This window comes from Dromiciops gliroides, chromosome 5, assembly GCF_019393635.1.
Source record: "Dromiciops gliroides isolate mDroGli1 chromosome 5, mDroGli1.pri, whole genome shotgun sequence".
NCBI classification, from domain to species: Eukaryota; Metazoa; Chordata; class Mammalia; order Microbiotheria; family Microbiotheriidae; genus Dromiciops; species Dromiciops gliroides.
In genome coordinates, this window is record NC_057865.1 from 200,419,785 (window position 1) to 200,445,303 (window position 25,519).

The 25,519-nt window shown below is 40.0% G+C and overlaps 1 protein-coding gene and 1 long non-coding RNA gene across 5 annotated transcripts in view; one reads left to right on the forward strand and one right to left on the reverse strand.

The window, feature by feature from the left end:
- The window catches only part of NINJ2 (ninjurin 2), a 162,542-nt gene that overhangs the window by 53,336 nt on the left and 83,687 nt on the right, over nucleotides 1-25,519 (reverse strand). Inside the window, exon 1 of one of the 4 annotated variants that reach the window (XM_043967978.1) lies at nucleotides 956-1,067. The exons of the other annotated variants lie outside the window; for them this stretch is intronic. Coding sequence (XP_043823913.1) covers nucleotides 956-1,066 — 111 coding nt within the window. The 5' untranslated portion in view covers nucleotide 1,067. Of the gene's footprint in view, nucleotides 1-955; nucleotides 1,068-25,519 lie in introns of those variants that run through there. 4 annotated transcript variants of the gene reach the window in all.
- On the forward strand, nucleotides 664-8,410 carry LOC122729237. The gene is made up of 4 exons (XR_006353315.1): nucleotides 664-834; nucleotides 2,334-2,374; nucleotides 5,882-5,961; nucleotides 7,900-8,410. It is a non-coding gene; the product is annotated as an uncharacterized LOC122729237 (long non-coding RNA).

Sequence of the window (25,519 nt, forward strand, 5' to 3'; positions counted from 1 at the left end):
CCATAAGTTTTATAAATATGCAAAGTTTACATATAGAATGAGGGAGTTGGGATATTATAATAGCTTTAATACTTTATGGATTGCAAAGTGCTTTTCTCACAATAATCCTGAGGAAGGGATATCCTCATTTTGCAGATGAGGAACCAGACCACAAAAGGTCTAGAGGATCATAGTTTTAGAGATGGAAAGGATGTTAGAAGCCAAGTTAAAGTGGTCTGCCTGGGGGCACATAGCTAACATAACAAAATCGGGATTGAAACCCAGGTCCTTCCACATCTTAAAATCCCAAGAACTTTCCATTTCACTATGTGTCTTCCCAGCTCTACATCCCATGGTCCTGAGATGTCACTTGGAATGAAACATGGTGTAAATCTTAGGGGTCGGAATAGGGAAGGAAAGGTAGGGTTCCAGCTGTCCAGGATATTCACCTTCCTTTAAGACAACTCACAAAGCTCTAACTTACTAAAGTGACTTCCACTGCCTATGAGGACCATCTCATATGATCCACATTTCCATGTCTGCCTTGAAACCTAATATCCACTCTAGTCACATAACCACATGTTCAGCTATTGAGTAACAGAGTTAAAATCTGAAATGAAATCTTCTGACTCCAAAGTCATTTCTAGCTTTCCAAGTCTGTTATTTTGAGTGCAGCAACAAAATCTTGGCCATTACAGGCACGTTGCCCTTCTCCCCACTTAGCAAATTGTTATGGGGACCTACTGGGAACCACTAGCTGTACCTCTTCCCTGCTTTCAGAGATTTCAGCAGAAGTTTTAGAGAGAAGTCACAGCTAATTCCTATGCTTCAACTCATCCACCCTGAAGGAAAATGGTGAGTGGGAAGATTAATAGGGAGAAGGAAGGGAAGAGCTCATCAAATTCCCAAAGGCAGTGGAAGGTGCTGATGGAGAACTAACTCACCAGGGAGGAGGAGATGAGTGGAATGAACTCACCAGCAGTTGATTCATAGTGGAAGGCTGACTGCTAGAGGATACTCTTTGTGTGGAGGATGGGGTGGTGAGACCCAAGTAAAGGATCAAAAGTCTTAAACAGTCCAGGGGCATTCTCCCTGGGCCTGAAAGGGCCAGAAAGTTTCAAACATCCTTGTGGCCTTCTGACTGCATGTGAGAGACCAAGAGTCTCCCAAAGCTGGTGCTCGTCACTTCAGAAGAAGCAGCCACAGCTGTGGGCAAATAGGAGGACCCTGAATGGTGTTAAATGTCACAAAGGCAGCAAGGCAATGAGTCAGGGAAGAACCAGAGCAGAAGAGACTGGGGAAGGGATAACTCTCAGGTAGCAGTGACAAGAGGGGCCATCTAAAGGATAAAAGGCAGAGTCTTGAAATGGAGAATTTAACTTTGAGTCCTTCCCTCCTTAGAAGTCCCAAGCAGGTCAATACTCTAAATTATAGGGACTATGCAGGTCCCTGGGGGTAGATTTGCTCAATCAGGAGGGGGATTTCTCACTCTCTAGTGAACTCCAAGTCCTTTCCCTTTGTTGGGGGGTGGGGGTGGGCGGGACATATATGGGTAGTATTTTAAGGAGTATGCAAATCAACGTAGAGAAATAGCTGCCCCCCAGAAAGGGAAGGGTGTCCCTTGGACCCTCTGTGAGCGCCTGAGCAATTTTTTTTCTCTGCCCTTTACAGGGTAAATAAAACTATTCAATGTTAGATGTCTTGTAAGGCTAGCAGCTTGTATAGAGGATTGATGACCCCTCCCCCTTAAGGCCGTGCAATATGAGGACATTCCTAGTGGGAGCTAACGAGCTGGAGAAATTGAGAAATCCCCAAAGAGGCCCTTCAAATCAGGAAGGAGCCGCTGACACAAGGGTTACACAAATGTCTGTTATTAGGCTGACAGCTACCCTCGACCATTAATTGTTAAAACTTCAGAGGCTGCTCGAAATGCGAGTTATTTTCTGAGCTGCACCAGCAAAGACCAGAGCAACATTAACCAGGGTGAAGGCTAAGCCAAGGATTTCTTTGCTCTTTGGGCCAGATTTTCCCTGACTCTATTTTAAGCTGTGAGCCCTTGACTCACTTGAGTCAAGCAGACCTTGGAAAGTAGCAAGCACAAGAAGGAGTATGAGTAATAAGGTATGTTATCCTCCCAGGAAAATTCAAAGGAACAGGAGAGAGAGATCCTAGAGATGGCTGCTGAAGTGGGTAAATCAACATGGAAGAAAATGAACACAGGACTGGGACCTTAAACCAATCCAACGTTCTTAGTTTGACTGTTGTCTGTATGACCTTCAGTAAGTCATTTAGCTTATCTGGGCTTGTCTTTTCTCATCAGCATAATAATAATATTAATCTTTCCAATATTACAGTGACACCCAAGGAGGGATACAGTATCTCATTCATTTAACAGGTATTTTTTTCAATTTTAAAAAACATTTTTATTTAAAGTTTTGAGTTCGAAATTCTATCCTTCCCTCCCCTCCTCCCCTCCCTCCTGACTGAGATGGTAAACAATCAGATATAGATTATACATGGGCAATTATGCAAAACATTTTGTACAAGACTCAAATAAAAGAAAAAAAGAAGGCAAAAAATAGCATGATTCAGTCTGTATTCAAACAATATCAATTCTTTCTCTGGAGGTGGATAATAATAATACTCATCATTAGTCCTTTGGAATTGTCTTCAGCAAATATTTATTAAACACCCACCATATGAAAGGCCCTGGGCCAGGTGCTAGGGACACACAGGCAAAAAACAAAACAATATGCCTCTCCTCAAGGAACTTACATTCTGGTGAGATGTCTGAAGGAGAAATAATCATATCCATAGATAAATCAATTTAAAATATAATACAGGGGCAGCTAGGTGGTGTAGTAGATAAAGCACCAGCCCTGGATTCAGGAGTACCTGAGTTCAAATCTGGCCTCAGACACTTGACACTTAACTAGCTGTGTGACCCTGGGCAAGTCACTTAACTCCCATTGACATGCAAAAAAAAACCACCCAAACAAACAAACAACCCTGGGCAGGGTATTTTAAAGGGCAGCTAGGTGGTGCAGTGGCTTTGGATTCAGGAGGACCCAAGTTCAGATCCGGCCTCAGACACTAGACACATTTACTAGCTTTGTGACCCTGGGCAAGTCACTTAACCCTCATTGCCCTGCCCCCCCCCCCAAATGTATATAGCTCCTTGCAAACAAGTGCTGTAACTGGAAGGTGGTGTTATTTTGTGACCAGTAAGTTATTGGATTTAGCACTAAAAGGGATCTCTGAGGCTATTTATGGAATATAAAACCCTCAATTTATAGATGAGGACATCTAAAACTCTTCAGATATATACGTTATTTCCTCGAAAAAGTTATTTTTTTTCTTTTTTCTTTTTAGGGCAATGAGGGTTAAGTGACTTGCCCAGGGTCACACAGCTAGTAAGTGTCAAGTGTCTGAGACTGGATTTGAACTCAGGTTCTCCTGAATCCAGGGCCAGTGCTTTATTCACTGTGCCACCTAGCTGCCCCTGAAAAAGTTATTTATTAGGCAATGGGGGTTAAGTGACTTGTCCAGGGTTACACAGCTAGTAAGTGTCAAGTGTCTGAGGCCGGATTTGAACTCAGGTATTCCTGAATCTAGGGCCGGTGCTTTAACCACTGCACCATCTAGCTGCCCCAAATGTTATTTTTTATATTGTAAATATCCAAATTAACTATAAAGGACATATGAAGAAAGATACTATCTGCATCCAGAGAAAGAACTGATAAATTGAATTATGTATAGAATAATTCTACATATATGTACCTATACCTACACATACTGTGTGTGTATATCTATATCTATATCTATATGCACATATAGATATACACACCCACACCCACACCTGTTTATGTCTAATGGTAGTCATTTGTGGGGGAGGGTTGGGAGGAGGGAAGAAGAAAAAAATTTACGTGATAATTTTATTGTATATTTGAAAGGAATAGTAAATTGTGGTAGTAGTTTTGCAATTTCATGTACAATCATCTTTTTATTGTACTTTGCTACAGAAATTCTTGTTTTATTCCATAAATTAAAGTTAATAGATCACTTTCAAAAAATTTTATAGATAAGGAAATAAGGGCCCAAAGAGGAGAAATAATTTGCTCTAGGGCACACAGGTCATTAACAGATATTGCCTTCAAACTCAAACCCTCTTATTCCAGCTTTATAAAGTCCTCACCATGACAAGAGATAAGGCTTTTGGTGGGTAGTACCCAGACACCAAAGAAAACCTTACCTTTTAAATAAATCAACAGCTCAGTGCTGATACAACAACTAGAGGTCAACTCCTAGAGGTCATGGAGGGCAAATAAAGCAGGAAGCTCCTACATGCAGGAACCAAGTCTAGACAATGGCAGCCTCGGTGCCACTAATGCCCACATGCCTGCCTGCTTCCTGAAGGGAAGAGCCAAGAACACTGAAGCAGAGAGGGACCAGTAATGTCAGGAAGTCTCTGTCTCTCTGTTGCTGTTTTGAGGTGTCCTATAGAAAGACTTATTTTCAATGGTCTGGCTAGTCATTGATGTGTAATAAATAAGAGACCTCTGAGAATTTTCCTTCGTGTCTATGTCCCTAAAGCTATATTTGATATGAAGATAATAATAACTCACATTTATATAGCACTTTAAGGTTTACAAAACACTTTCCTCACAATAATGCTGGGTTTTTGTTTTTGTTTTTGTTTTTTTGGGGCAATGAGGGTTAAGTGACTTACCCAGGGTCACACAGCTAGTAAGTGTCAAGTGTCTGAGACCACATTTGAACTCAGGTCCTCCTGAATCCAGGGCTGGTGCTTTATCCACTGAGCCACCTAGCTGCCCCCTGAAATACTTTTAATCATGAACTCCCATCCAGTATGCTCCACATTTATCACTGACTACTGATAATGCGTGTTATGAAAACACATATTACTGATAATGTATGTTGTGAACACACATACATATGAACATGCTGATGATGTATGTTATAAACACATAACATATATGTGTTATGAAAAAGATTTACTGATAGTGTATGTTATGAACATCTGGTACAAAGCATCCCCCCTTAATGTTGGGGGCACACTCTCCTCCCAGGAGTCTGGATATATTAGGTTTCTGGGGAGAGTAGGTTCAAACTTAGAATACAATGGTAGTGAGGCATATGTGTAAAGATGTGGAAGGCAAATATCTTGACTCATGGCCCTGGAAGTCCTTTTCTCCTTTTGTGGAGATCTCATGGGACATGGCATCAGTGATGGACAGGAGGTTGGGAGAACCTTGTCTTTAGAAAAAATAGTAGGGCATTCAAATTTTAAGGATACTAGTATATGAAAAGTCAGAAATATTCTGTAACATGTGTTCCTAAAGGGGAAGGATAGGCAGCTAGGTAGCATGGTAGATAGAGAACCAGCTTTGGAGTCAGGAGGACCTGAGTTCAAATGTCACCTCAGATACTGACTAGCTGTGTGACCCTGGGCAAGTCAGTTAATCCCATTGCCTCAAAAAAGAAAGAAAGAAAAAGAAAGAAAAAGAAAGAAAGAAAAGGAAAGAAAGGAAAAGAAAAAAGAAACCAAATAAAGGGGAAGGGAGTTATCATAGAAAGATGATTGGGATAGAGTCAAGAAATTGGGGCTCAAAGCCCATCTCTGCCACTGAATTTCTGTTACTTAAAGCAGCGGTGTCAAATGCAAACAGAAACGGGGCAACTAAACATAAGGATCCCTGGTGGGTCACATACTGACTTAGAAAACCACAGATTAATATGATCTATGTTCTATTGTATTTTTACTAATTTTGTTAAATATTTCCCAGTTACATTTTAATCTGCTTCAGGCTCCACTGGGACTGTTGCTACCTTATTTGACACCTCTGACTTAGAGCAAACTGCTTTGCTTCTATGCTTTCAGATTAAGAAACTTGATCTGTGAAATGACCAACCACCACTACAGAGGACTGATGAGCAAGCCACCCACCTCCTGACAGAGAGGTGATACAGAATGAGACATATATTTTGGGGAATGGCTAGTGTGTGAATTTGCTTTGACTGTGTATATTTGTTATAAAGGCTTTGGTTTTCCTTTCCTTTTTCTCAATTTGGGGGAGTGAGGAGTGAGGAGTTGCAAAGGTTTTTGGCAATTGTTTTGTCCAGAAAAAGAAAAGAGAAGAGAAGAGAAAAGAAAGGACAAATAAATCATTTAAAAAACACATAATAATGAACAGAAGGAAGTTTAGAAGGAAACGATGAACAAAACAGCTTTTAAAAAGAAAATAATGATATAATCGTGGAAAATGGTAGGAATGAAGTAGGAATCACTTTCAGACTTCAACTATATTATAAAGCAGCAATCACCAAAAGCAGTTGGTCTTGGTTAAAAATTAGAAAATTTTTAGAATAGGGGCAGATAGGTGGCACAGTGGATAGAGCACTGTCCCTGGATTCAGGAGGACCTGAGTTCAATTGTGGCCTCAGACACTTGACACTTATTAACTGTGTGACCCTGGGCAAGTCACTTAACCCCAATTGCCTCACCAAAAAAAATATTAGAATAGAACTGGAAATTATTATTATTATTAGAAAAAATAGAATTAGAAATAGTATAACTCAACCCATTATTTCATAAACCCTAAAACATAAATTACTTAGGAATTACTAATAAGATAAGCACTGCTAGGAAAACTGGAAAGCTGTCTGGAAGAAATTAGTGGGGGCAACTTCTTATACCATTATTCCACAATAAATTAAAATGATACATAAACCAATTATTAAAGATCATTAAAAAATTGGAAGAAAAGCAGATCATATACTTATTACTGCTGTAAGTAAATGAATCCTTAACCAAAAAAGAATAGAAACAATTACAAAAGATAAAATGGATAATTTTTATTATATAGAATTGAAAAGCTTTTGTACAAACAAAATTAGTGCATCTAGGATAAGAAGGAAAGTGATAGACTAGGAACAAATTTTTGTATCAAATTTCCACAAAAAGGGTTTAGTATCTAAGATACATTAACAGCTAGCAGAAATATATAAGACCAAAAGTCATCCCCCCAATGAACAAACATCCGTCAAAAAAGTTGCAAACTATTAACAATGAGATGAAAGAATGCTCCAAATCACTAATGATTAGAAAAGTAGAAATCAAAAACAACTCTGAGGTTTCATTTCACACCCAGATAAATTGACAACGATGAAAAAAGGTAGGGATGGTTAATGTTGGAGGAGGTGTAGCAAGAAAGCCACATTAATATATTGTTGGTAGAACAATGAATTAGTACAACTGTTTTGTAGAACAATTTGAAATTATGCAAATAGGCTAAAATATCCATACCCTTTCACACAGAGATTCTATTCCTAGGCATATATCCCAAGGATGTCATTGACAAAAAGAAATGTTCCATGTGGACCAAAATATTTATAGCAACACTTTCTGTGGTAGCAAAGAATTGGAAACAAAATAGATGCCTATCCAAATTGAGATACATGAGTGCAATGGAAGATTACTGTGCTGTAAGAAAATTATGAATGTGATTAATTTAGAGAAGTGTGGAAAGATTTACTTGAAATGATGCAGTGAAGTAAGCAGAGCCAAGGAAACAATGTATCCAATGACTACAACAACATCTGTAGAATGTTGCAAAATTACAAGGATCAAACTTGGCCCCCAAAAAGAGATGAGAGAAAACAACTCCCTCTACTCCTTTGCAGAGGTAAGAAGTGGGGAGGACAGGAGTCCACGACGTAGAACATTATTTGCTTGCTGTTTTTTTCTCTTCTTCCTCTTAAAAAAATTGTTATGTAGCCCCAGACCCAAAGCCCACCGGTATCAGACTCTCTCCTTATTGGTAGAGATGAATGTGCCGCCCTAGGTGAGGGGTGGGGTGGAGTTGCTACGCTCCACTCTTTTCTATCTTCTGTCTTCAGATCTTCAAGCTGCTTCAGGTGCTCCTTCCAGCTTCAAGAGAGAAGATGAAGGAAAAGACTCAGGGAAGAAGTCAACATGAGAGGAGCTGGTAGTCTCCATCACATCACTGTGCCCAGCTCACTGCACTAGAGACAGCAGAGAGTTTGCCTAGGTGAGATCCAGGGCTCTTTCTCTCCTGGCTGAGCTGATTTACCTCACTACCAATGGGAGAGATGCTTTACTTTGTATTGTCCTCTATATATTCTCCTATGTATACATTCTCTGATTTCTGTTCTACTACAACTTGGATAAATGGGTTCCTTTGCTATTCACTATGTGTGTTCACTGTGAAACCAGTATTTGGTAGAAAGGGAGTCAAACCTTGGAGATAAAGCCTGGGATCCCCCTCTCCCCAAATAATAATTGAAAGCAATTAGAAGATAGATTGAATTTGATCATATCCCCTAGACTTAAAATATGGGTGCCTAGGTGGTACACTGGATAGAGTGCCAGGCCTAAAGTCAGGAAGACTCATCTTCCTGAGTTTAAATCTAGCCTTGGACACTTACTAGCTGTGTCGCTTTACCCTGTTTGCCTCAGTTTCCTCATTTATAAAATGAGCTGGAGGAGGAAATGGCAAACCATTTCAGTACGTTTGCCAAGAAAAACCTAAATGGGGTCACAAAGAATTGGATATGACTGAAATGACTGAACAACAAAAAGATCAACAATATCTAAGTGAGCAAAAAGATACAATTTTCTAGCCCGGTAGTCCCACTCTCTGAGGAGAGCATAGTGGTCTCTGGCCCCAATTTCCTGTTCCCCTCCTGGCAGAATTAAAGTCTCCCTTGGAGAAGGGGGTGGGGTAGAAGTGGCTAGAGATGTCTACTCTGGCTCCCTTCTAGTCAGTCATACAATGACACTCCCATGCTACACATAGGGGGATAAGCCCTTACCATACATGGGCCCACTCTATAATTATAAAGGTTGGCTCTCTGGGAGGGATGGATACAGGGAGAAATGTAGGCAATATTTTAAAAAGCTATAAATAAAAATGTATTTTTTAAAAAGGAAGTAAAAAAATAAAAAAAGGAAGTAACATTGAATTTTATTACTTAAAAAAAATCAAGCCATATACAATAGAGATTCATGGTTTCATGTATAATTCTCACCTGCTTTACTTTGTACCTAGAAACACTCATTTTATTTGATATCAAGTTCAGAATAAAAAAAATTTAAAAGAAATTCTTTCAGATAATAACTATATGATTTCCAATGTCCCTTTAACTTTAAATCCTATGAACCTCTAAGAAAGGAGACTGGCTTCCTTAACTCAATGTGTCATAATTCCTGGTTTCTATGAGTAATATTCTAAATGGAAGATTTAATAGTGTGAAGTAACACCACTAATCTTAGAGTCAAAAGGCCTCAAATCTGAGTTCTGACTTAGATAGTTAGGCCACCTTAGGGAAGTCACTCACCCTCTAAAGCCCCTTCTAGCTTTTTTTTTTTTTTTTGAAGTGAGGCAATTGGGGTTAAGTGACTTGCCCAGGGTCACACAGCTAGTACGTGTTAAGTGTCTGAGGCTGGATTTGAACTCAGGTCCTCCTGACTCCAGGGCCGGTGCTCTATCCACTGCGCCACCTAGCTGCCCCCCCTTCTAGCTTTAAAAACCTTTGTGACTCTGTGATTATATCTCTGATTTGAGCTGTGTTTATGAACCAAGTGTGAGAGTTAGATTGTATTCCAAAGGCAGATTAAAAGCCCCACTCTTACTAATGCTTTTCCTTTTTGGGGGGTGTGTGTGATGCAATTGGGGTTAAGTGACTTGTCCAGGGTCACACAACTAGTAAGTGTCAAGTGTCTGAGGTCATAATTTGAACTCAGGTCCTCCTGACTCCAAGGCTGGTGCTCTATCCACTGTACCACCTAACTGCTCCACTAATGCCTTTTCTTTAAAAAAAATTTTTTTAAGTATGTTCTATTGATTCTCTTTCCTCTTTTTGAAAAACATAACTGTCACTTCCCATTGACTGCTGTTCCCTCTTCCTCCACAAAGAGCCCTCCCTTATAACAAATAAGTATAATTAAACAAAATAAATAGACCATGTCTGAAAATGAGTCCACTATCTTCTCCTGAGAGGTGGGGGTGGGGCATGTTTCATCATCAGTCTTCTGAAGCTATGATTGATCAGTTACTTCATTGATCAGAGTTCTGATGTCTTTCAAAATCCACATTATTTTGAGCACCATACAAATTATTGTCCCAGCTCTGCTTGTTTTACTCTGTCTCATATAAATCTTCCTTAGTTTCTTGGAATTTTTCGAATCTCTTACGATGAGACATTGCATTACTTTTCCATGCCATGATTTGCTCATTTGCCCCAATTAATGAGCAGCCACATCATTTCCAGTTTTTTGCTACTACAGAATGTGCCGCTGTAAATATTTCTGCATGTGAGGGACTTTTCCCTCACTCTGCCTTTGACCTTCTTGGGGTATATGCCTAGTACTGGTATCACTGGATCAAAGACACATCCAGTGTAGTGACTTTGGGCTCCCCTGAAACCAAGAACACAGCTCCCCAGCATGTCTCCCCTCACCTCCATCTTGCCAACAGCAACTGGCTGGGGTAAAAATAGGACCTGTCCCACACACAACTGACGGGCTTCTCGAGTCAACAGTTCTTCAGCTGCTGACTATTGGTGCCTTATTCTTCTTAGGCGCCATCGCTAGAGCCCAGCTGCTCAGGACAGGTGCTCCGCCTTGTTGGATACTTGGTGGGTATTCTGAGTCTTTAGTTTGGAAGGAATTTCAATTATAGCAGCCTCCAAATGAGTACTATGTTAGAGATCCTAAAATCCCTAATAATGATGATAATAATAACTAGCATTTATATGGTGCTTTAAGGTTTACAAAGTGCCATGTATATGTTACCCCATTTTATCCATGAGGTAGGTACTATTATTATTCCCGTTTTGCAGACAAAGAAACTGAGGCAGACAGGCTAAATGACTTGCCCTGTGTCACACAGCTAGTAAGTATCTGAGGCCACTATATTCTATCTACTACACCAACTGTTGGAGTAGAACTTCTGAATGGATCCCTTAGTCCTGTCTAATGAAGCCAGTCAGGGAAGTAGAAAAAACAGAGGACTTCATGTAACAAAAAGGGGGATGGTATTTTGACTTTACTACTTTACTAGCTTCTAGGCAGCTGGGTGGTGCCAGAGTGCAGAGGGTGCTGGGCCTATAGTCAGGAAGACTTACTAGCTGTGTGACTTTGAGCAAGTCACTTAACTTGTTTGCCTAGGAGCAGCTAGGTGGCTCAGTGGATAGAGTGTTGGGCCTGGAGTGTCTGTGACCAGATTTGAACTCTGGAAGATGAGTCTTCCTGACTCCAGGGCCAGCACTCTGTACTATGGTGCCACCTAGCTGCCCTCTAGAAGACCTGAGTTCACTGACCTTAGTCACATACCAATTGTGTGACCCTGGCCAAGTCACTTAACCCTGTTTGCCTCGGTTGCCTCATCAGTAAAATGAGCTGGAGAAGGAAATGACAAACCACTCCAGTATCTTTGCCAAGAAAACCCCAAAAAGGGGTCACAGAGTCAGACATAACTGAAAAACAGCTAAACACCTTCTTGACTAAAGGCCCAGAGCTCTATGCATCACCTACCTGCACCCCAGAGTTTTATATAAATGTGAATTATTATTTACTGGCTGTGTGTGACCTTCAGCAAGACATTTAAACTCTCTGGTCCTCCATTTATTTCCTCATCTATAAAGTGGGAACATTAATACCTGCCCTACCTACCTCATAGTTTTGTAAGATCAAATGAGATAGGGGGCAGCTAAGTGGCACAGTGGATAAAGCACCAGCCTTGGATTCAGGAGGACCTGAGTTCAAATCCAGCCTAAGACACTTGACACTTACTAGCTGTGTGACCCTGGGCAAGTCACTTGATCCTCACTGCTCCACCAAAATAAAAAAAAAAAAGATCAAGTGAGATAATGTTTGTGTGAAAGTACTTTGAAAGGTTAAAAAGTGCTATGTAAGGTATTTTATAAGCCGGAGCAATAACTTCACTTAGGGCACTGGGGGATGGGGCAGTGCCCTTTTTGGGGGTGCTGAAGTTCCATTTAGAAGTCCTCCTGTCTCTCTCCCTACCCTTGGGCACTCACACACACACACACACACACACACACACACATCATGTTTTTACAGGGCCCATTCATATAAAATTCCTGTGTATGGCCTTGATGTGGGTGGATATCATAGAGCAAAAAGTAGCAAAAAGTACCCTGTTACTCACTGACTTCTCTCCCTAATCCCTCAAGCCCTTATCTTATCATTGGAACAGGCAGGTTCTCCATAAGCCTGCCTCTGCTACTCTGTTGGGAGGCTTGGTTTCTCAGGAATAGAACAGGAGGGGCGTTGTTAGGACATCCATTTAACAGAAGGACCTTCTAAAAGAAGTGCCTTGGCTGGGCATAATATTAGCATGTGAAATAATAGCCTTCCCATTTAAAAACCATGACTGCACTTGCTTTTAATAAAATGACCCTATGATTTCTCCCTGCCTGGCTCATTCCTCATACATGGTCACTAATTCATGAGGCTGAGGAAAGCTAGGCATGTGCCAGATGGTGTTGAATGTGTATTCCAGTTATTCTGATGTTTACTTCAATGTTTGTTGAATTCAGACTTTTCATAGTATTATAAATCTAGACAGGGAAGGAAACTCAGAGGACCTCTATTCATACTCCTTTTTTTTTTAAATTTTTAAAAATTTTTTACAGATGGGAAAACTGAGGTGCAGTGATTTGCCTATAGTCACACAGCAAGTAAACATCAGAGGCAGAATTTGAACTTGGGTCCTCTGACTTCATTTTCCACTATACTCTTTTTATCACTCTATACAAGTCCTTCACTGTGACTTACTGCACTACAATTCTCTTCCTAGGAGCTGGGGTACTTCTCCCTTGCTTCTGGGTAGTTGTAATTGTTGCCCCTATTATTGTTCAGTCATTTCAGTCATGTCTGACTCTTTGTGACCCCATTTGGGGTTTTCTTGGCAAAGATACTGGGGTGGTTTGCCATTTCCTTCTCTGGCTCATTTTTACCAATGAGAAAATGGAGGCAAACAACGTTAAGTGACTTGCCCAGGGTCACACAGTAAGTGTCTGAAGGCAGATTTGAACTCAGGTCTTCCTGATTCCAGGCCTGGGACTCTATCTACTGCACCACCTAGCTATCCCAACTGTTGCTGCTACTCTTCCTAAAATGTCAGAGATCTTGGCTCTCCAAGCCCCACTCAGCCACTATGTCCTACTCTATGACTATTCTTCTTTTAAAAACCAAAGTATATCTGTCAAACACCTGACTAACTAAAACTAAATGTTGCCATTATCAGCAGGACACATCCTATTGACCCAGAGTCCTCTCTTCAGTCCTGCCTCCCTGTTCCCTTCTTTCCTGAGGGGGAGCCTCATGCCTGTGTTTCCATTACTTTCCATCTTCACTCATCTTAAAGACACTCCTTTCACAGCTAGACCTTCTTCTGTTCATGGATGGGCCCTGTCAAAGGGATGATATCAGGTGGCTTTCAGTAGACTATTAGTAGTATGAGTTATCTCTTTCCCAAATGTCTTTTCTGCCCATATCACTGAATTAGTCTCTCTGTCTCTCTCTGTCTGTCTGTCTCTCTCATCTCTCTCTTGTCTTTCTCATCTTCTCTCTCGTCTTTCTCATCTTTCTCATCTTTCTCTCTCATCTTCTCTCTCTTCCTCCTCTCCTATCTTCTCTTTCTCCCATCCCCTATCCCCCCTCTCTCGCCCCACATCTCCCTCTCCTCCTTTTCTCTCTCTTTATGCCCTGTGTCTCTGTCTCTCCCCCCAACCCCGTCTCTCTCTCCACCTCTCTGTCCCCCTCCTCTCCTCTTTCTCTTTCTATGTCTGCCTCTGTCTCTCTCTCTGTCTTGTGTCTCTCAAGCTGTCTCTGTCTCTTCCTGTTCCCCCAATATGCAACCAACTGTGGAAGCAGAGAGTCTACCTCAATGCAGGAAGAGGCCAAATAAAAAAATCACCTCTACTCTTCCAGCTTTACCATTGCCTATTAAACCAGCTACTGTTAAGCATACTGCTTACTGAATTGTACTTGATGAATAGCTTCCAGATTCCTTTGTAACAGCTTCAGCCTACAAGATGGTTAGTTTTTCTTAGCCTTCATTAGCTAGCCTACAAGTTATCCCACTACAGGATTAGGCCCCTCTACCTGAGAAAGATGCTGAGAGACTGGCTAGGTGTTTTTTGTACCCAGATCCCCTGGGGTGCTCCTCTGACAGTCACCTGATCAGAGTGAAGATGAGTGATTCTTCTTCCCCTTTCTCACATGCTCCATGCAGTGATTCAAATGAGCAAAGGGGGAATGGGATGATTTACTTGAGTTTAAACTGATTGATCTACTCGAAATTTTCCTTCAATAGCCCAACAATATTTCCACATTTGCTCCATTGCCAATCAAAACAAAGAAAGCCATGCACCAGCCTCAGTGCAGTCCCTTGTCAACACATGGGTTGATTTTATCCAAATGGCTAAATTTGTAATTGTTAATATCTTCTTGGTATAGTATGATTTAGGTATGGGTTGAAATTTACCCTTTTAAAGGACACTGCAAAGCAATTATAAAGCAACTGCTGAAAGACTTTGCAACCACATATTATGAATCACTAACACTACTGCTAAATACCAAGGTCTTTATTTCTGAACACCTGAATCCCACTGTTGCCCCTGGGGAGTTTGAAGCAAGAAGACCAGGGCAGTTAGGTAGCCTAGTGGGTAGGGTTCTGTACCCAGAGTCAGGAAGAACTATGTTCAAACCCAGCTTCAGATACTTAATAGGTACTAGATGCTAGACCCTGAGCAAGTCACTTAACTTCAGTTTTCTCATCTGTAAAATTGGAATGATAATGGCACCTACCTCTCATGGTTCTTGTAAGTATCACATGAGACAATATTTACGAAGTGCCTGGCACAGAGTATGCACTATATAAATGTTAGCTATGAGTAATGGTAACCTCTCCCCTGCCCAAAGAAGAGAATCAACCACTTCAGGGTGAAGAGGTTGTAAAGACACTCAGTAATGTCTACCACCTTCAGGATATAAAGATCATACATTAAACCCTCATGGCTAGTCCAGACCAAACATTAAGCCCTAATGGTTAATCACTTTTCTGGGGGAAATTGCAAAAAGGCTGGCTGGCAATTAAGATCTAAGGTTTGGAACAGCTGACTGTTCTTAAAGGGCTGCCTGCAACTCCCTACCTCAGTGGCTGATAAAGAAACACTCAAGGTTTCTGCCAACAAACAGATACATCTAGTGATCTCTCACTGACCACTCCTCTCTCTAAAGAGGAAATTATTCTGAACTCAAAGGAGAAACGGTAAACCATCACATCTGACTAGCCTCATAACCACACATTGTGCCACAAATATGTCCTTTCAGAAATTATCCAATAGGTATTCTAGCATTAAAATAAGGCTGGAACAACTGATGTACAAATTGCCTTCAATGATGCTGTTCTTTATGATATTTTTGAATTTTAAAGGGAATGGATATAGCCGGGGTTGTGTTGGCAAATGTTTAACAATGGGATTGTAAGAATAAAAAGTACACACAACACACTTTTAAGTTTAATCTGCATTATTAAGATTTTCTCCAACACGTTCTTAAGTTTAGACAATCAACAAAGCAACAAAATAAGCCTGGATTTGCAGTGTTTGTCAGTTTCCAGAGTGTAAATGCTCACACTGAAAATTTTGCGATCAACTCTTGAGAACTGGTTTGAACTGGCTCCAGCACACCACTGGAATAGTTGTAATACCTGGTCCTGGTCCTTTGGGTGGGGTAGATTTTAAAATGGGGGAAAGGTAGTTATAAAGTCTTCACTAGGAGTTATAAAATTTACCCTGCTTGTGACAGTCTTTCACATTTCTTTCCAATCCCCTCTTTGCAGCAAAGGTACAGCTATCTAATTGTCAGGGATAACTCAGATTTCTGACCAGCATCTCTGGGCACTTATTGCCTGGAAGAGTTAATCAAGATTTAATAGGATGGGGCAGCTAGGTGGCGCAGTGGATAAAGCACTGGCCCTGGATTCAGGAGGACCTGAGTTCAAATCCGGCCTCAGACATTTGACACTTACTAGCTGTGTGACCCTGGGCAAGTCACTTAACCCTCATTTCCCCACCCCCAAAAGATTTAATAGGATGAGCAGTAATTATCAAAACAATCTGGTACTGACTAAGAAATAGGTAGATCAGTGGAATAGAATAGGTACAAATTACACTATAGTAAATGACTATATTAATCCAGTACATGATAAATCCAAGCTTTTGGAACAAAAACTCATTATTTGACAAAAATTGCTGGGAAAACTAGAAAACAGTATGGCAGAAACTAGGTATAGACCAATATCTCACACTGTATACTAAAATAAGATCAAAATGGGTACATGATTTACATATAAAGGGTGAAACCACAAGCAAATTAAGAGAGCATAGAATAGTTTATCTTTCAGATTTATGGACAGAGGGAGAATTTAGGACCAAAGAAGATAGAAAGAGCAATAGAAAATGTAAAATAGATGATTTTGATTATCTAAAATTAAAATACTTTTGCACAAACAAAACTAATGCAACTAAGCTTATAAGGAAAGCAGAAAACTGGGAAAGAATTTTTGAAACAAGCATCTCTGATAAAGGCCTCATTTCTCAAATATATAGAGAACTCAGTCAAATTTATAAAGAAAATACAAGTCATTCCCAAATTGATAAATGGTCAAAGCATATGAACAGGCAGTTTTCAGACAAAGAGATCAAAGCTATCTATAGTCATATGAAAAAATACTCTAAATCACTAGTGATCAGAGAAATGCAAATTAAGACAACTCTGAGGTATCATCTCACACCTATCAGAGGGGCAAATATAACAAAAAAGGAAAATATTTGATGTTGCATGGGATGTAGGAAAACTGGGATGCTAATCCACTGTTGGTGGAGTTGTGAAAAGACCCAACCATTCTGAAGAGCAATTTGGAACTATGCCCAAAGGGCCATAAAACTGCATAGCCTTTGATCCAGCAATACCACTGCTAAATTTATATCCCAAAGACATTCCCAAAAAGAGAAAAAGACCTATTTGTACAAAATTATTTATAGCAGTTCTTTTTGTAGTGGCTAAGAACTGGAAATCAAAGGAATGCCCATCAAATGGGGAATGGCTAAACAAGCTGTGATATATGTTTGTAATGGAATATTATTGTACTATAAGAAATGATAAGCAGGATGATATCAGACAGGCCTAAAAAGACTTATATGAATTGATGTAAAGGAATTGAGCATAACCAGAACACTGCACAGTGATAGCAATATTGTTTGATGAAGAACTGTGAATGATAGCTATTCTCAGCAATATAGTGATCCAAGACAGTCCCAAAGTACTGATGATAAAGCATACTATCCACCTTCAAAGAAAGAACTGATATTGATTCAACACAGACTGAAGCATGCTATTTTTCACTTTCATTTGTTTCTTTTGAGTTTTCTTATACAAAATGACTAATATGGTAATGTTTTACATAATTGTATATGTATACCCTATATCTGATTGCTTGCCACCTCAGGGAGGTGGGGAGGGGAGGAATGGAAGGGGGGATAAAATTTGGAATTCAAAACTTTAAAGAAAAAATGTTTATTTATGGTTTTGGGTGAGGCAATTGGGGTTAAGTGACTTGCCCAGGGTCACACAGCTAGTAAGTGTTAAATGTCTGAGGCTGGATTTGAACTCAGGTCCTCCTGACTCCAGGGTCGGTGCTCTATCCACTGTGCCACCTAGCTGCCCAAAAATGTTTATTATTTTAAAAAATTTAATAGGATGCCTTTGAAATAGGGATCCAATTACAGTGTCGATCTGGAATATACATAAACTGATTGGAACAATTAGAACAAGCAACTGACTGTAAGTCAAGAGCAAGAGCCCAAATGAATCCATTCTGGGTACGTATGTGAGAGCTCCATATAATTTCTGCACTAGACGACCACACAAGCATCCTTTGACCCCAACTAACAGGTGAGATGGTTGAGCAGCCATTCGATAAGTTTTGTGAATGACCATCTATGAACCAGCCCTGATGACCTCTTTCATTAATATTGGCCTTAAAATTTGTAGAACAAATCAGAAATCTTTTCTGACCTAGAGACATGGAGTTAGGCCCAGAGGTTTTCAGGATGAGAGAGCAGCCACTCACGATTCAGCTTCCTTAATGATCTTATTAAAGAAGCATGGGTCTCAATGTAGATGGCTCTGCCTACACTGTTGGAGGGATGCGTGCCTGTAGAGTTGGGTAGTTCTTTGTGACTTGTGGGAAACTAAGACCCTAAGGAAGTTTAGTTGATTGTTATAAATTCTCCTGGAATAATACCAGATATTTGATATGGAATGAGAAATCAATGGATATTCATTCTGACCTTCGCAATGATCTAGTTAAAAATACTGTTAAGTACACAGGGGTCTAGTTCCTACACTTGATAAAACTTGTTGAGTCAAAGAAAGAAAAGTAAGCACAATCTCTGAATGTGAGTTATTTCAGGCCAAAGAGAACTGCATTGGAACTATTGATATAAAGAACTCAAAATATCTATTTTATGATTGTTCCATCCTGATCCCAGATAGCTTTACTCCTCTTAAGTAGCCTTTTGGGTTTAGGAGATTAAAGGACTAGAGAGTCAAATATATTTGAAAAGTTGGCCTTTGTCTCCACCAAAATAGAGCTTCTTTTTCCATCTTTACCTATATAGCCTATAAGAATATTATGAAACAAGCTGATTGTTAAATTTTTAGTGCAAACATTTATACCTCCAAAATCAGCTAATTTTACATATTAGGGCTTGATTTATTGTTTGTCAATTGTCTGGACTTGAGAAAGTGATGGAGAAATGTTAATAACAAAGATTAAACTTTAAGGTGTACAAGTGTATATTTTTGGAGAACTGGTTATTAAACATTTACCAGCATAGCCCACCCCTGCCTGTAACTTTTAATAAGTAATGTAATAAGTTCGGGTAATGCCTCAACCCTATTATTATGCCTCTTGGTATATTGCTATAAGAATAAGAACTGTTCTCATCTTTACTTCATTGCTTTATTGCATCTACTATATTAATGTAAAATGCAAAAATTCTACCTTTAATATGGGACCAACTAGTACAATTTACCTCACAGGTAATTATATGCAAAGTAAAGAAGCAAAATATTTTTCTACAAAAAGTACTGGGCAGGGGGAGGGGGGAGGCATATAGCACAAAGGCCTGTCTTGTGTTGCAAAAATTAAGAGTGTCCTTGGTCTCCCTAGGCTTCACTGAATTGCTGATTATCTAATCTAGAATTTCAGAATCTGTTTAATTCCCTGAGAAGTCAGAATCTTTGAACAGATCAAAAGAGAGAAGAATCTTTGTTTCTGACAGGTCAGATCTTCCCTAAAGGGTGTACCCACATCACCACTGTTAGCTTTATTTTAAAAAGTACAAGTGAGGGGCAGCTAGGTGGCGCAGTGGATAAAGCACTGGCCTTGGATTCAGGAGGACCCGAGTTCAAATCCAGCCTTAGATACTTGACACTTAACTAGCTGTGTGACCCTGGGTGAGTCACTTAACCCTCATTGCCCTGCAAAAAAAAAAAGTACAAGTGAAAACTGTGTATATTTGTTCTTTAGCTGCTGCAATATTTTTTCATTTTTTAATAATTACTATAAAATATGAATTTAAATTTGCTCAAATTGGAGAGATTTCTGATTAGCAGAGGCCAGAATAGCTCTCAAAAAATGCTTGTACAATAATAACTGTATTTCTGATGGATTTTTATGAAAATGTAAAATTCTATAACCATAATTGTAATTATTATTTTCCTCTTGAGCCTGAGGAGAATGATAATGGTGATTGAAAGGGGTAAATGGTAAGGAAGATAGTGCAACTTCCCCTTTCCCTATGTGTCCCTTCCCCTAGGAAGTTTCTGTGAAGAAGAAATAGATTGATGTGACAATGAGAGAATAGGCATTCAGATTCTAAGAATTCACTAGTCTTCCTTCGTCCTTAGAGAATATTTCCTGTCAGCCATTCTGTTCTGCACAGTGCAGAAGATTCTGCCAGTTTTTGTCACTTGTGCCCTTGGAATTGAGAACTTCCAGTGGATTGCCCTGAGAACCTTGAGCTTGAACATGGAGCCAGAGCAACCAAATGGAGAACATAATTTAGAGAGGAAGTCTGAAATAGGCAGCAGGATAGCTTCCAAGAAAACCTCAGCAGGCAAGGTGAAGGCCAGGAGATCAACTTGACCCTGGCATATTCCCTGGTTTCTTCCTTGCTTTCACTGTTTCTTTCAGTCTAGGACCCTAGAAAGCATTCGTTCCTCATCTCCTTTCCATGACTTAGCAGGTAAAGAGCTGTGATATGATTGGCCAGAGCCTCAGAGCAGGAGTTCTTAATCTGTTTCTTTGTCTTTTTCTTCAATGTTAAATAAACTCCATGACTAAAGAAAGTTGATTGCCTGTGTAATATAAACATAGAGGGTTGAGACTGAGCCAGGAAACCTCCTAGTTGCAGGAATAGGGTATTTTTTATATCCACTTTGCCAAGAAAGCCCCAAATGGAGTCACGAAGAGTCAGGCACAACTAAAAAATGACTGAGCAACAACTAGACTAGAACTCAGAACCCTAGAATTCAAAGCTTGGTCAGCAAAGGTTCCTTTCTAGCTTGAGTGTTCATTTGGCTTGGGGTTAAGAGGCATGTGCCACCATACTGGAACGGACCATTTGACCCTGTATCAGACAGACATTGGGAATCTTACCACTTGAGGGGGGGAGTGCAAATTATATATTACATTCACTAATGAGTTAAATAATGAAGTGACAGCCTGTCTTTCAGTAGGCTAATGAACTAGTGTGGGCTGCTACTTAGCAGTTCAAGTCACATGGGTTAGCTACCAAGTGCATATTCAATCTATGTCTGTGCCACCTAAGAAAAATGACATTAACTTGTCCCCCCAAAATAAGTCTATCTGGTGGGGGAGCAGGTACAGGAGAAGGGAAGTTATAGGAGTTATAGCAAGAGATAAGGCTAAGGGAATTTCCCCATATTCCCATTTTCTAGGAAGACTGGAGGAAATATTGGAGGAAAGGAATTTGAATTTCCTTATTTGAAGGAAGATAGCAGTAGAATGTTATCTCTAAGTGTTATGAGGCTGAAAACTATTTGAAGGGTGGAGTTGGTGTCTTACTTCATCTTTCTATTATAAACACCTAGGTTGCCTTATCTGTAGCAGGCAGTTAGCAAATATAGTTTGAATTTAATTAAATAATCCATCATAAATTCCTTAAGGGCAAGGAGGTTGTCAGTCATCAATTCTCTTACCCAACTAACACATTGCCCTGTAACATAATAGACACTTATTTGTCATTGAATGTTGAAGTGTCCTAGTATTGCTGAAGGAAGACTGAGAATGAGGGTGGGGTTGGGATGATACAAGATGACTTTCAACAAGGTGACCAAGTCCCCACCCTTTTTTCCTATTGTGAAAGAGACCCTTTTCTTCTCCTCTATAGTTTTTTTTTTCTCCTGTGTAGGAGGAGAGCCGCTTGGGAGACAAATTAATATCTCATCTATAAATACATTCATTTCACAAGCTCCCGCAGCCTTGTTATCTTTTAGAAGATGAATATGTAATTTTGTAGATGGATATTTTGGTTTTCATACTTAGAGTGTTCATTTCACTTAGCCATGTATGTGCCTGTTAACTCTGTTATAGCAGCTAAACTGCACATGTGCAGATGTGTACAGATAGCATTTTGGCACTAGTCTGATCCCAGATATGCTCAAGGGTATTTCTATATGAATAATTGACTTAAGCACGGGTGCTTCCAGACTGCCTTAACCTACAGTTACCAAGTAGTTCTGTGTGTCTGCAATGGAATCCAGTTCTCCCCTTCATTCTCCTCTTCTGCCCAATCCTCCCATACCAACAGGAAGCTGCCTAGGATGAGGAAGTTGGCTCATGGAGAAGATGTGTTTACTGCCCAAACTTGTCCAAGCAAGGCAAGTGTTGTGCCAAGGGTGTGGCTGGTGCAGCCCTGGCCAATGAACTAACTGTGCCAAGCTAGTCAGTGCCAAGATGAGGGTCTAAGAGCCTAGGCCCATAATCTGCTCTTTTCAGCTAGATATCATATACCTTTGGTTGACCTAAACCTTTTGTGTGAGCCCACTAGGCTTGTCAGCCTACTGAGTCATTTCCTGACTATTCCCCATTATGCCCCTGCGTTGCAGGAGGGTCTCCACTGCACATTTGATTCTGGACCCTCCACTTTCTATTTCCCCCAAGTCTTCCTCAGGTGTCACATTGCACTTTATTTGAACTTTCCTAATCCACAAATATTATTGTGTATAGTTCAAATCCAACCTCAGGCACTTACTATAAAATGGGGGTAATAATGGCATCTACCTCCCAGGGTTGTTGGGAGGATGAAATTAAATAATATTTGTAAAGTAATCATAATTACTATTAGTTAATCATCATTACTATTATTAGTGCAACCCATACCTGAATAAGAATCCTGTCTACAACGTACCAGACAAGTGGTCATGAAGATGTTGGGAGATAGATGAAGGGGAAAACTCATCCATTACCTCTCAAGGCACTTTTAGATAGTGCTAGTTATTAGCTTTTCTTCACAGAAAGGCAGAATTTGCTTATTTATAACTTTCATCTACCCTTTGCTCCTAATTCTGTCTTTCAGGGACAAGTAGACTGTCTCCTCATATGAATAAGTCTTCTTCCACACTACAATCCTTTAAATGCTAGAAGAAAGCTATCAAATTCCCCCAAGTCTTCGTTTTCTTGGTTAAATATCCCCAGTTTATTTATTAAACTTATTTTAATTTTTTTTTTCAATAAGAAAAATTCATTTTCTCTTCCTTTTGCCTTCCCCCATGGGAGAAAAAGGAAAGAAAACAAAACCCTTATAAAATATACATAATCAAGAAAAATAAATTTTTGCATTGACTACATCTAAAAAATATCTCTCTCTGTACCTCGAGTCCATCAACTATATGAGGTGGTTTGTACCACGCTTCATTATTGGTCTCCTGGAACTGTGGTTGGTTATTGCATTGATCAGAGTTATTAAGTCTTTCAAAGTCATTAAAATGTTGTTATTGTATAAGTTATTGTCCTGGTTCTACTATGTATCAGTTCATAAAAACATTCCCAGGTTTCTCTGAAACCACCTCCTTCATCATGTCTTATAACGACCATTTTCTATTACATTCATGCACCATAATTTGTTTAGCCATTCCTCAATGAACAAGTACTCTATTCCTTAAACCCTTGATCCTGGTAAGCCCAATTGAATTGAGCTCTGCTAAGAAAGATAGTCAAGGGGCAGCTAGGTGGCACAGTGGATAAAGGACCGGCCCTGGATTCAGGAGGACCTGAGTTCAAATCCATCCTCAGACACTTGACACTTACTGTGTGACCCTGAGCAAGTCACTTAACCCTCACTGCCCTGCAAAAAAACAAACAAACAAAAAAGATTAGTCAAGGAAACTAGTTAGGATGGAGATTAGAGTTAAGGAAACTAGTTAAGTAGGAGGTTAGAGAAACAGACCTTCAAAATCATTTAGTCTTACCCATTCCTATTATAGACAGGGAAACTGAGTACCAATGTACCCAGAGTCACACAGTGAATAAGTAACAGAGATGGGATTCAAACCAGGTCTTCTAACTTCATATTCATTGCTCTATTGCATCACACTGTCTTCAGTTCAATCTGGAGCTTAAAATGATGCTGATGTCAAATTGTCAACTAGCTTCCCCAGGATGTAAAGACCTTTTTGAGTGGGTGGTTCTGAAAATATTTTTTGAAAGGGGATCAGAGGTTTAGATAGACAAAAGATCTAAGAAGGAAGAACCTATCTTCTGGATTTGCTCAGATGTTCAAGGGGTCTTTAGCTAAAGGAATCTCAGGACTGTCATCTCAGAAGAACACCAAAAGGCCATGATAAGGTAGGGGAGAGAGAGGAGGTGGGGAGATGTATATTTTATGCCAGCAACAAGTTCTAGCTCTACCTGAGAAGTCCAGTGGGGTTAGTCAACCTGTGTGTCAACGTAGGAAATAATTAAGGATACTGCCCATCAGGTGTGGCAATCAGCTGATGAGTGGAAGTGAGTAGCAGTCAGCATCCAGGAATGATGGACAACCAAGGGAATGTGGAACTATCTCTCTTTCTTAGCAACATGCTCAGCTCAAGCTTTTCAAAAGTAGGTCAGAAGGAAATGATCCTGCTTAAGAAGCTCCTAATTATTTTCTCAGGCATAAACCTGTACCCCATGGGACAGGACAAAGAAGGGGAGGGGGATGAGGAGAAAGTGGTGAGGAATAACATTCATTCTATTCCTGGCAGGAATGAGGATATTGTGTTCAGTCAGCTTTCCTGCTTTTGGCAGAAAGCCCAGCTACCATGGGCGGGGGGATAGGGAGGGAGGGGATAGCTACTCTTGGATGGGGAGCTACTTAGAGAAAAAAGCAGGTGTAGCTGTAGGAAAACTGGTTGGCATCTCAAGCCACTAAGGGATGTGGATAAGGTGCCCTGGATAAAATCTATTAAATCCTCGAAACTGTCAATAGTCTTCATTTCTTAATTATCTAGTGCCATAGAAGTGCCCTAGGTACTTCAAGATCATTACAGAGAGAAAATCAACATTCTTGGCTTGTAGGAGTTTATGCTCTGGGGTCCCCCAAGGAATCTTAAAATCATTTATAAGAATTCCATCATCTTCACACATCTTACCACCATGAAATAACTGCCCTAGTGATTGGTGCCTCAAGGCCTCATCTTTTGTCTGTTTGAATAATCATCATAAATCCCTGTATAGTTATAAACTCCAAAGCATTTTCACATCCTGTGTAGTGCAAAGAACATTAGATCACAATGTTTGGGGAATGACTGAAAAAAATTATGTCATGTGAATGAAATGGAGTGTTACTGCAATGTAAGGAATGAAAAGCATGAAACTTTTCTGTGAAATGTGAAGACTTGTATGAATGATGTAGAGTGAAAAAAAATCAGAATAGCAGAGAATAGAAGTACCTGGCATGCTATGGCCCATGGGGTCATAAAGAGTCAGGGCACAACTGAATGACTGAACAAGAACAATAATGAAAGAAATCAGAACTAAAAGAACAAGATACAGAGTCTCCCCCAAAGGTCTGTCCTGGACCCACTTCTATTCTTGTGTACTATCTCACTTGATGGTCCCCATGGTTCAACTATCATCTCTCTTCAAGTACCACGCACTGGGCTAAGCAATGGAGATACAAAGGCCCAGGCTTCAAGGCATTCACATTCTAATGATGGAGACAACATATAGACAACTATGTACATATAAGACATATCATGTATGTGGGCAACAACTGCAGGAGGAAGGCACCGAGAGTTGTGGTGGTATTCCTAAACATCATTTTTCCAACCCTAACATCTTTCCTGAGCTCCACACTCACTTCCCTGACCACTTCTTGGATATCTCAGATT